The sequence below is a fragment of the Homarus americanus genome, unplaced genomic scaffold, assembly GCF_018991925.1.
Source record: "Homarus americanus isolate GMGI-L3 unplaced genomic scaffold, GMGI_Hamer_2.0 scaffold29324, whole genome shotgun sequence".
NCBI lineage: Eukaryota > Metazoa > Arthropoda > Malacostraca > Decapoda > Nephropidae > Homarus > Homarus americanus.
In genome coordinates, this window is record NW_024755207.1 from 460,292 (window position 1) to 472,977 (window position 12,686).

Below are 12,686 nucleotides of genomic sequence, written 5' to 3' on the forward strand. Positions count from 1 at the left end.
CATAGTTTAGGAAACACTTTCAGGTTAATTTATTCATTGTTGTAATTAACTGTATTAATTGCCTGTGTCATACTGCTTGGGGAGGAATGTGTAGATGGAAGAATATTGGGATTACCTGAAGATTAGACACCCTAGCTTATTTCACTTTTAAAATTAACTATTTTAACACTAACCTAACCTAACGTAATCCTTACCTGGTACCGTTAGGGTGATTAATCTTTTGGTGAAAGATGGTTGTTAGGGGGTTAATATTCAGGTGTTACCAATATTGTTAGAAGCGTTTACTCATGACAGCTTAAGAACGATGACTTGATTTTCGATTTTTGTGTTGTTTTTAACCTTCTCTGTAATTTTCATCAACTTATTACCCAAAACCCTTGACCAGAATTACTCATAACGATAACAGTGTTCCAGAAGTCACAAGTTACCGGTACAATACTCAGATATTTCTCGAAGACGTGAAAGATATATTTACTGACCCCCATACAGTATAACATATTTCCATTTTGTTCTTATTTATATGGAAAAAATTTCCAGAGCGATTTATTTCAAATTTATAGAATACCTCTTAATACATTAATTTTAATTTTTAGAGGTGAATAATGTCATTGTTACCTGCAGTGCACTTGCTCTGGGTCATACAGGGTAATTTTATTTATTCGAGAACCCTTAAATGTTTACTATATTTTAAGCCGTGCAATAAACAGACATCTAAAATCAGAAAGAATAAAGTTTAATAATATCATTGCAAAGAACATAAATGTTCTTCGCAATGATCAGACTTTTTTCCTACTGGTATTTAGTTTCCTGTTCATTGCACGTCCTGGGGGTGCTGGTGGTAGAGTGGTACCGCTCTTGCCTTCGCAAGCGAGACGTCACGGGTTCGATTCCCGGGCCGGTGGAAGTTGTTTGGACATATTTCCTAGCCCCCATTAGTCCCTGTTCACCTAGCAGTAAAGTAGGTACCTGTTGTAAATCGAAAGTTGCGAATTCGTATTCAGGGACAAGTTGTTGGAGCTTCCAATAACTTGATGACATAAACCATTGACTCTTCAGGCTTCTATGCCCTTGACTCTTCAGGCTTCTACGCCCTTAACTCATGAGATATAAAGGCAAGCATGAACTTCGCATGCCTCCCTGTTGGGCACTGTAAACGCTTCTGCGCTTCACCTTACACAAATATGTAGGGGGGTGCCCCCCCCCAAAAAAAACAAAAACAAATATTGCACGTCCTAAAATATAGTAAACCTTTAGGGGTCTCGAATAAAAAATGAGCTACAGTGATTAATGTCGTAATATTCATCAAAACTTTGTAAACAGTGTCAGAGTCTTCAGGAGAGGAGCCAGAGCAAGATGAGAACGCGTCGCTGGAGAAGAACAAGAACATGTTAGGAGCCGTTGACAAGTTTTCTGTGACTAACATGGATGAAGTTATCCAGGTATAGTTAATGTGCTTTGTCGTATTTGTAGTGTCTTTATTTTTGGCTGATTTGGAGTTTCTCTTGTTCCTGGAGTATATGAGAGGGACAGGATTAATGAAATCTATTATATAATGTAAACTCAGCCCCTCATGGTGTTTATTTATATTTTTCTATATGTCCTCTCTAGGTATAAGTAAATAATTAAGTATTCTTTCTAGATCAGGGATGTAAAACATTATGGTAAAGTTTATGTGACAAAATTCCCTTGCTTCTTGATGTGTAGGTTAACAACATTCTGGGAGCTGTAGCTGACCCACTACCCAAGGAGAACCAGGGGTCGGCAGTAGATATGTTGGTAACACTGTCGTCAGCGGCAGATAAAGAGGCGCCACTCTCCCAGCAGAAGGATTTCGTGGCTGGAGCCCTGGCCACTACTGCTAACCTCATGAAAGTAATCAACTTTTTATCTTACTGAATTTCTTTAAAGAGGAATATTACTTTCATCTTGTTTGGAATTATAAACCTTCTTTTGTCAATATTTCCCGTGTTGTATTCTTTACTACGCCCTTAACTCTTCTAGGGTGTTAATAAAAGCGTGAAGAAGTCGAATAGTACCAACTCGACGAATGAAGATACTTTCAAACTGATGAAGATGACGAGAGCAAGAAGAATGAAAAGAATGGCAGTTAACGAGTCCTTTGAAATATATGATGAAGAAGAAGATGTGGAAATCGCTCCATATGAACCAAGTGAAGACGATCAGGATGCAAATGAGAAGGTTAGATGAATGATTTTTTGCTGTTTACATATCCAGATATCAACACTTGGTATACCCCGTCTCTTCCATACATAGAAGATCAGCTTGTTATAAAGTCATTTGATATCACGTGATCATCCTTGTAAAGAAAGTCCTTCACTTGTCCTTACACTTCACCTAATCATTTTGTGTTTGCCATATATGTTACTGTCAAGAATAATTGTTGATCGGTTGCTCGAAATTAATTTGACTCAAGAAATGGTCTTCAGTAGTACCACACTTAGTAACCTTGAGACAAAGAGAATTGATCATGTATTTAAAGTGATCTGTGTAATTTTAAATATGCAAGGAGGTAAGATTGTTTTATAGGCCATGGCGTTGAAAATTTTGGAGTCCTGGAGGAAGAAATCAGGAAGCTTGATTGAGAAATAATTTTATATAGAACGTTGTTGGTAAAGTTAATAATGGAGTCCTCTAATGGTGTGTACACAAGGAAAGGGCTGAGCTGATATGGGAAATATTTACTCGTTAGTGAGGTGAGTGATTATAAAGAACAAATAGATACAACGAATTTCTCAGAGTTAAAGATGAGAAGAGGGTAATATGTGGGAGAGAGAAATATTACATTAGTAGCGTTTCAGATTATGTAGATATATATTAATTCAAGTGTATCACGTATACTAGGTGGGGAAAATGCTTGATGTCGTCGGGGCCTCACAGGGAGCACTGCTACAATCGTCTGTCGTGGGGGAAGAACCAGCTAAGATTGATGCTGGGGACCAGGTCAATATGGCTGTTGGTATGTGATTATCTTTTCTTTCAGTCGTATCATCAGTAATGACTCGTGGTTTACTAATATATATATGTAATCTAATGCCATCTTCATGCAGTAATTACATTTATTTTATTTTCTAGGTTTCTTTGATGCTGCTGACTTGGAGGGAAGAGTTGTGGAGGTAGGGGGAGCCGTGTACGTGTTCCCCGGCTACTGCGCCATCACCAGACAGGAGGCCAGCTGTCTCACCAATAAGTCTATCACTATAGGTGTACAGGTGAGTAGCTCCTTGGTATGTCTCCTATGCGTTGACGTGAGAATGGCCGTGTGATGATGTGTAATGTCTGCTGTGTTGAGCGTATCACTAAGACACTCCCTAAAAAGAAATATTGCTTTACTTCAACTTTGTTTTTTATTCATTGATTTATATATTTTTGAGACAAATTTTGATATTTATTCAAAGTTTCATCCCTCTCAGGACTTTTTTACTGATAATTTAGCATAATGAAAAACGTGATAAATATTTATATCTATCGAGGATCTGATGAAATTAAAGGACACTCAACTGTGTCTCATTCACCGTTGTAAGAGGGCAACACAACGTAACGTATTTAACTCTTATCTACAGATGGCTAAGTGGAAGGGTCAGGTGCATGGGTACGGAGGAGGTCGGGACCAGCTCAGTGAGGACTCAGCCACTGTCCAACTCTCCCTCGTGGACTCGATGTCAATGCCCATCCCCGTCAACGACTCTCTCGAGGACTTCATCATGTATATTCCAAGAGCTCAAGAAACAGTCTCGGAGCCAACACTAATTGGTACTAACTCACTCACTCACTTATACGTACTTTAATATTTACTTTTTATTTTTCCACCTTTATATTTTCATTTAAGACTCGTAAATACACCTTAGTTCAGTGTGATCAGCGTGTGGTGATCCTACATCTATTTTCTAAAGTGCTGGGCCTACAGGGTATTTTAAATCATCTGGTCAAGTGATACTAATTCATAAAAAAGGTCAGGTCTTGTTGCACCAGAAGGGGAACATATTTCAGACCTTAAATTTTATCAAAACTGGTATTTTGATTGACTCATACCACTCGCCTCTTGCACAATGAATGGCTGAAACCACTCGTCTCTAGCACAATGACTGACTGAAACCTCTCGCCTCTTGCACAATGAATGGCTGAAACCACTCTCCTCTAGCACAATGATTGGTTGAAACCACTCGCCTTTGCACAATGAATGGCTGAAACCACTCTCCTCTAGCACAGTGAGTGACTGAAACCACTCTCCTCTAGCACAATGACTGACTGAAACCTCTCGCCTCTTGCACAATGAATGGCTGAAACCACTTTCCTCTAGCACAATGATTGGTTGAAACCACTCGCCTTTGCACAATGAATGGCTGAAACCACTCTCCTCTAGCACAATGATTGGTTGAAACCTCTCGCCTCTTGCACAATGAATGGCTGAAACCTCTCGCCTCTAGCGCAGTGATTGGCTAAAACCACTCTCCTCTTGCACTGATTGACTGAAACCACTCGTTTCTTGCACAGTGATTGGCTGAAACCATACGCCTCTTGTACAATGATTTGCTGAAACCTCTCGCATCTAGCCTACTGATTGGCTGAAACCACTCGCCTCTTGCACAATGATTGGCTGAAACCTCTCGCCTCTTGCTTTAATCCCTTCCGTCAACCGTATCCAACAGTAGACGTAACTCACACGCGTCACCTCCCTCCAGAACCCACCGTATCACCCCTCATGGCCCTCAGCATCCACAACATCTTCGTGCCAGCACCTCGAGTCGGGGTCACCGTGTTGGTCCGGCCTGAGAATGACTCTGACGTGGATGAATGGGTCTTGGCCTGGTCCTCCTCAACACTCAATGGTTCACTGGAGTTTACGGAGAATCTTGTGTACTTCAACAACCTGACTTACCATCCAGGTACGGCCGTGTGGTTTAATTTATCCTGCTACTTAATAGTTGTTACCAGGGCTTATTACTAGATATTTATTTATTTAGTAAAAGTGACATACAAGTTTACAATTGGCTCTGCATGAATATAAACAATGCAGATATACAATTCAGCATGTACCGTGTGTAGACAACGCAGGTACAGTACACAGTGTGCACATAGGCTGTGCAGGTATGCAACTAATCTACCGACAGTAGAGTGTGCAGTTACGTATATAAACAATGATAAACAAGCAATTCGACCAAGGATAGCCAACAAAGCCATCAAATGCTTCTAGTATTTCTAAAGTTTTTCCCTGTATTTGATAAGTACTTCTAGGTACAGTATTATTACCTCTGTATTTATTGATCACTTCTAAGTACTAATTGAATAAAAGAAATCCTAAATTATAATATCAAAGGCGTTTCTGTATTATAAATATCATTACATTATTTTCAATTAATAGTGTACGAAATAGTCTCTTAATTCATGAGTAGCTCCTCATATAATTTACACTTCACATCATGTTTCATCTTCAGACACTGGCTTCTATGAACTCTTCCTCGACTCTGAAGTCATCGACGACGTAACGGGGATGTACTCTGTGGGTATTGGCCGGTATAACGTGACCATCCCTGAGGTAAAGTCACCGAGGCATAGTTGCATCTTTATGACCGCACTAACTCTTGTTTTCCATCTTTATATTTACTACTGAAACCTTTTATGTATTTTTATAACTATAGAAAAATTCTTGTTTGATTCACAGCCCCAAGAGCACCCATGTTTCGAGGACCCCCCCAACAACACTATCCTACTGAGTTATGACACCCAGTTCAACTCGAGTTATTACTTCAGCACCTTCACCTCCTCCTGTCTTTTCTTCGACAAGGAACTTCTTACCTGGAGCAGTGATGGTTGTAAGGTAGGTTGTGACACTGAGTGGATTGTGACATTTGGTAGGTTATGTCAGTTGTAAGGTAGATTGTAACACAGTAGGTTGTGTGACACTGGTTAGGTTGTGACACTTGGTAGTTGCGACACTGAGTAGGTTGTCTCAGAAATAAGTCAATATCTAAGAATCTTCAGGTGATAATTTGTCGATCTTAAACACGCTCTCTCTCCTTCAGGTAATCGGCGCCAACTCTACCGTAACGATGTGCTCGTGTAACCACCTCACCTCCTTCGGGTCTGGCTTCTTCATCATGCCCAACACCATCGACTTCTCCTACGTCTTCGCCAATGCTGGTTTCACCGACAACCTCACCATCTATCTCGTTCTCATTATCTCCATAGGACTCTATCTCATCGGCCTCATCTATGCACGAATTATGGTGAGCTGTTGTGTGCTGTGTGTGTGTGTGGTTGATTGTTATTTGTTTTTTGGTTATAATGAATGTTGATTTGTGTTTTTTTGTGTGTAATGAATGTTGGTTTATATGTTTTATTTATAATGAATGTTGGTTGATGTATTTTTCCTTATAATGAATGTTGGGGGTAAGTGTTTTGCTTATAATGAATGTTGGTTTATGTATTTTTCCTTATAATGAATGTTGGGGGTATGTGTTTTGCTTATAATGAATGTTGGTTTGTGTTTTTGTCTATGATGGATGTTGGGTTTTTGTTTTTGTTTAAAGTAACTGTTGGTTCATGTGTTTTATGATTGTTAGTCCTTAATGTATATGTATGAACCGTGAATAAATATTTCCACTATGTTTATCCTCCTGACCCAAACAGGTTCTTGAGGGAGAGGAGACATAATATAGCTTGATAGTGTATGTCTGTCTTCCTGTCAGTCTGTAGAATATAATGGTTTCTGCTGACAAATTGTATATGTAACTTATTTAAACATACTAGATATACTTTTAGTGTATTCCGGAAATGCTGTACTGTATATCGAAAATTATAATACTGGAAATATGACTTGAGGTTAGGTTAGATTAGGTTAGGTTAGGTTAGGCTATCATTATTATTAGCAGTGCAGAATGAATCTTAATTTCTGTGTTTCCTACAACCCTAAAATCATTATAATTTCCCTCTGTAGATACAAAATACCATACATGATTACAAAATACCATAATTACACAAATTTTTCATACATTAGGGTACGCTGTAATGGTATAGTAAAAGACGACTCATTAGCACAAACTCTTGGGGTAAGTGATCCGTCCATTCATTCATATGATTTATATCTCAGGACAAGAAAGATGTGGAGAAAGTGGGAGCGACGCCACTACCAGACAACAACCCTGACGACCACTACCTCTATAACCTAATGGTGCACACAGGCCAGCTCCCCAGTGCTGGTACCAAGTCGAAGGTTAGTCGTCCTCTACACCAACACTGTACTGTCAGGGTTTGCTTAATGTTATCTGTTTAATGTATCCCCGGTTAACATTACTGCACATCCTGCTAACGTGCGACCAGTTAACATGCATCTGTTAAATGTACATCCAGTTAACGTACTGTACATCCGATTAACGTACATTCAGTTAACGTACAGATTTTCAGGAACCCATCAAGTACGTTTAGCCAACACTGATGGTATTGGCTCACTATTTGACTTCATGGCTTTATTTACAATATCATTCACCTCTTGAAGATTTGATAACCTCATAATAGACCTACTTGTTGATGATGGTCACTCTATCACTCGGCAATTCTTGGTTTATGTGGTGTATGTATATGTGTGTTCTCAGGTTCAGTTCTTGTTGGTGGGTGACTGGGATGAGACAGATGTTCGGACCCTCAACGAAGACGACAAGCGAACTCTGTTGACCAGGGGAGCCTCTGATCATTTCATCATGGCCACAGAAAGGTATGTTATCCTGTATTTACTCCTTAGTATGTCAGTAAGACGAGCACACAGGTCTTATTTTATACAGTACCTAAGAAAAATATAAGCTAATTAATATAGAAGTTGAAATGTGGAAGTTTGATGAAAATCATTTTGTTAGATATATTGACCCGAGGTAATTAATTAGCCAGAGTTAGATAGATAGATTGATAGATATTCAGTAAAATCGGCATACAAGTTTACGTCAGGTTCAGCATGGATATAGACAACGCAAGTATGCAGTATACATTAACTGTGCATGATGGTATAGTGTATAGTCTTGTTTACTATAGTACGTAGTAAAAATTATGAATGAATGTAAAAGTGATCGGTGATTGGTTACTTAGTTCCCCGTTGTTCAATTAAAGGTTGGGCTTTGTTGTTTCGTATTATATTATACTACGCACTGTACTAAACAAATGGCCTTGAGTTGCCAGTTGTCTCCAGCAGTGTTCGAAGAATCTTGAACGAGACTGTACATAAACCATGCAGGTATACAAATTTCAGTGTAGCTAGACAGTGAGGGTATACAAACAGTGATATATAGTAAGGTAATTCGGCGTTTCACTTCAACTAGTACAGAAACTGGTCAATCGGTTGGGAATGAGGAAGCAGGAAAATTACTAGTGATGTTGGTATGGGAGGACAGTTTCCATCAAGTGCATTCATATTAGCCACTGGAGGAATCTGGTGTGAAAAGACAAGGGGAAGGAGGGGCTAGATCGAGGAAGACTAGGAGGATTAAGAGGAGGAACACTAAGAGGACGAGAAGGAGAAGGAAAAGTAGGAAGGTGTGAAAGAAGAAGACAAGGAGGAGAGGGAGAAAAGGGAGGAAGGAAGACAAGAAATAGGAGGAAGGGGGGGGGGGAATCTGATATCTACAACACCCGTAACACTACAACAACAACTACCACCACCACAGGCCGCTGGGACCACTCCACTACCTCAGGATCTGGCACGACAACAGCGGTAAGGCGAAGGAAGCTTCCTGGTTCTTTGCCTATATGGTGGTGCGGGATGTTCAGACCGGCGAGGAGTTCCAATTCATCTCAAATCAGTGGCTGGCTGTTGAGGAGGGAGATGGACAGGTGAGTCAGAGAAGAGAGAGAAGGAGGGAGATAAGGGAGAGAAAGTGAGAGAAAGTAAGAGAAAGAGAAGAGACTCGTGAGAGGGGAAGATAGGTGAGAGTAAGAAAATGGTGAGAGAAGGGTGAGAATAAGATATTTTTGTGAGATTTTACAAGTTGCCAGACAGTGCACCGTGTTGATCATTAGTATGCACAAATATTTGGTATATTCACTAGTAATCTGTAATGTATTGTGATATTTAATATTAAGACGACCTGAATTCAGTTTTCATAATACTGTACAGTACTGAACTAGTAAGTCAGTGAATCGTGAAAACAAACGATACGAATACATTATATTTTAACTTTGTTTGATAGATTATTCCTCTTGATTGTTGATGATTGACGAAACACAGGTTGACCGTCTTGTGGCCGTTGCCGGGGAGCAACAACTCAAGGACTACTCTCACGTCTTCGGCAAAACGGTGCAGAAAAATCTTGCTGATGATCACCTGTGGTTCAGCGTGTTCCTACGGCCGCCTCGATCACGGTTTACCAGGGTACAGAGGCTCTCGTCTTGTATGGCGCTCCTTTACCTGTCCATGCTGGTCAACGCGATGTTCTATCAAAGAGTAAGGCTTAATACTATTTATTTCCTTTTTTCTTCACTAGTTGCTCTGTCAGCTGGTCAGGGGATCCACCTTGTTCTACTTTCAGATGTTCAGAGGTCAACAGATATTGTAATGTAAGAGTTAATGAGGATTGCATTAAGGTTCAAGTACATTGGTTGACTTTCACAGGTTTCATTAACTCAAAACAATCTATTACATGTATATGAATGCACTTAGTGTATGCTATAGATGACGAGGGAACAATTTGATCTCTTGGTGTAGTTAGATAACATATCTTGGAACACCTAAAGATTAACCCCCCAACTTAATTCACCTAAAGGTTAAGCTAGAGGTGCTAATATTCATGTGATTCTATTTCTCTTTTCAGGTGCCCGACGAGCCTGGTAGTGGAGGCTTGAATCTAGGACCAATTAGTGTGTCTCCGGAGGCCCTGGGCGTCGGCTTCATAAGCAACCTGATCGTGTTCCCGCCCTCCTTCTGTATCGTCTTCTTCTTCAGGAAATCTCGACCCAGGAAAGAAAAATCGTCTCGATTGAAAGCAGCTCTCAGTAAACAGAACCCGTCTGTCTACGGTGAGTTATATGTGTAAACTAAATGTTATTAGTCGGTTAGATTTCTAATAGTAGGCAGACTGAGGAAAAATACCCCATACATACATACATACATACGTACATGGAGAATGGATGGATTGATTGATAGATTGGTTGATAAATAATCAGTAGTCCTTGGACTAGCCGCCTGACTACCAACGGAGGTGGCCTCGGTTCGAACCTTGTACACAGAGGTGTAAATTGTTTACACGTATCATTATGTCTGACAGGTGATGTGGAGGCGTCAGGTGGTATCAAGACACATCCTTCCTCTTCATCCTCCTCCTCCACCTCCACCAGGACCACCAGGAAGAAGCTCATCACCCCAGCCACCGTGAACACCGACAAGAGGAGTGTTGACAGTCATGATACTAAGTTGGTAAGACTGTTGTTGCGTTTTATAAAGATTTTAGATACACAAGATGACGTTGAACTATAATATTGGAATTGAGGGACTATTGAACACATGAGACGATGCCTAATTTTTTTAATTAAGAAAACCTTTTAAATTTACAAAACAACATTGAAATAATACAAGTGAGGAACCTCTCAATACATGAGACTGAATCATAGGTTCCTAGTGTCAACAACAGTATCACTTCCCGCCCTGCTGGTACCATAAATCTAAACCCCTGTTCTTGCTTTTACAATCCTTATCTTAGACTCATTAAAGAAATAAAAAGTCTTCCTCACTGTTCCTTATGTGTCACTTAGTACAAGAACCTATCATAAAACTCCCCATTGTTCCCCATGTGTCACTTAGTAACTACAGGGTACGAGAATCTATCCTAAAACACATCATTGTCCTCATGTGTGTCACTCTCCTCGTTTTCGTCGCTGCAGAAGAGGAAGAAGAAGCTGACACTGCCGTGGTGGTGTGTCATCATTGCTTGGGTCCTGTGCGCCATCAGCATTGCCGTGGCGGTCTTCTTTCTCTGGGCGTATGGTATCCAGTTTGGCAACGAGAAGGCGACCAAGTGGCTGACGGCGCTGATATCGTCTATATTTTCCAGTGTTCTCTTCACGCAGCCTGTTAAGGTAACGAGGACCCCCATTTCTTTCTGGTAATTTAATAGTCTTAATTACCTGGTGACTAATATTGTTATGAAATTGTTGATTCATAGTGTATCTAGTGATCATTGATGTTGATGTAGCTGATGACTATTGGTGGTTTGAAATTATTGACTCGTGTTCTATTTAGTGATTCTTGATGTATCTGATAACTCTTATATTTTCTTTATATAGTAACAGTTGATGTTCGTTTGGGAGCTTGTTAATTACAATCAGGATTTACAAGTCACTGAAGACATTTATTCCCTCCTTGTTTTAACTGTGATGTGAAAAAAAATATTTAGCTCTATCGTTTGATGAAATAATATAAATCTATTGTCAGTTAGGAGTAATTAAGACCCCCTCCTCCTCTTCGTTCTGGGTATTCAACCTTTTTATCAGCTGAAGTCTTACAAATTAATACTGATTAATTAAGATCTTGGGTAAGGAGTGTTTGGGGTTTTTTGTTTTTTTCTCTCACTTCATTTTATTTTGACTCATAGATGATTTTAACCTTTGAGGGGCAGTGTAGTCGGTGAGAGGCTTAAGGTGTTCCAGTAGTCGCAGTTTATGTTCTCGTCCTTCTCCTCCCTCTAGTCTGTCTCGATCTCTTCCTCGTCATCCTCGTGCTGGTCCTCCTCCTCCTCCTCCTATTCCTCGTTTTCCTCGTCGTCTTCTTCCTCCTCCTCCTCCTCCTCCTCCTCCTCCTCCTCCTCCTCCTCCTTCTCCTCCTCTTCGTTCTCCTCCCCTTCTTCTTCCTCCTCCTACTCCTCTTTTTTCTCCTCCTACTTCTCTTCTTCCTTCTCCTATTCCTCCTTCTCCTCCTCTAATAGCAGAAGGAGGAGAAAGACAAGGTGGAGGAGGAGGAACACAAGGAGGATGGAGAGAAGAAAGACAAAGAGGAGGAGGAGGAGGAACACAAGGAGGATGGAGAGAAGAAAGACAAAGAGGAGGAGGAGGAACACAAGGAGGATGGAGAGAAGAAAGACAAAGAGGAAGAGGAGGAGGAGGAACACAAGGAGGATGGAGAGAAGGATGACAAGGAGTAGGGGGAAGAGAAGAAAGGGAAAGATAAGGAGAAGGGCAGATTGGTTCTTATAACACCTTATATATTATACCAGGTGCTGAGAAAAGAATCTTCCCCATTTTGAATATTTATCATAGAAAAAAATACTAGCAAAGTTCCAGTGAAAAACAAAGGTATACAAATTAGTGAATATATTTTTTTGTAAAGGATTTTTTTTTATTATTATTATGATAGTGATGTCATTCCACTTTCTTGTTTCGTCCTTAGATCTAGTGACGTCATCCCTCTCACTTCGTCCTCCGATCTAGTGACGTCTTCCCTCTCTTTATTCGTCCTCATATACTGACGTCATCCCCTCGGTTCGACCTCTGATCTAATGACGTCAACCCTCTCATGCTCATACTTCGTCCTCAGATCTAGTGACGTCATCCCTCCCATGCTCTCACTTCGTCCTCAGATCTAGTGACGTCATCCCTCTCACTTCGCTCTCAGATCTAGTGACGTCATCCCTCTCACTTCGTTCTCAGATCTAGTGACGTCATCCCTCTCACTTCGTTCTCAGATCTAGTGACGT

General features: G+C 40.4%; 1 protein-coding gene across 1 annotated transcript in view; it reads left to right on the plus strand.

Moving 5' to 3' along the window:
- The window catches only part of LOC121856446, a 46,730-nt gene that overhangs the window by 26,875 nt on the left and 7,169 nt on the right, over nucleotides 1–12,686 (plus strand). Inside the window, exons 29-45 of the mRNA XM_042352042.1 lie at nucleotides 1,321–1,439; nucleotides 1,705–1,872; nucleotides 2,002–2,199; nucleotides 2,863–2,977; nucleotides 3,094–3,230; nucleotides 3,582–3,771; nucleotides 4,701–4,904; nucleotides 5,454–5,554; nucleotides 5,681–5,836; nucleotides 6,042–6,245; nucleotides 7,109–7,231; nucleotides 7,611–7,729; nucleotides 8,670–8,835; nucleotides 9,230–9,445; nucleotides 9,813–10,017; nucleotides 10,266–10,414; nucleotides 10,879–11,073. Of these exons, the coding sequence (XP_042207976.1) occupies nucleotides 1,321–1,439; nucleotides 1,705–1,872; nucleotides 2,002–2,199; nucleotides 2,863–2,977; nucleotides 3,094–3,230; nucleotides 3,582–3,771; nucleotides 4,701–4,904; nucleotides 5,454–5,554; nucleotides 5,681–5,836; nucleotides 6,042–6,245; nucleotides 7,109–7,231; nucleotides 7,611–7,729; nucleotides 8,670–8,835; nucleotides 9,230–9,445; nucleotides 9,813–10,017; nucleotides 10,266–10,414; nucleotides 10,879–11,073 (2,765 nt within the window). The remainder of the gene's footprint in view (nucleotides 1–1,320; nucleotides 1,440–1,704; nucleotides 1,873–2,001; nucleotides 2,200–2,862; nucleotides 2,978–3,093; nucleotides 3,231–3,581; nucleotides 3,772–4,700; nucleotides 4,905–5,453; nucleotides 5,555–5,680; nucleotides 5,837–6,041; nucleotides 6,246–7,108; nucleotides 7,232–7,610; nucleotides 7,730–8,669; nucleotides 8,836–9,229; nucleotides 9,446–9,812; nucleotides 10,018–10,265; nucleotides 10,415–10,878; nucleotides 11,074–12,686) is intronic.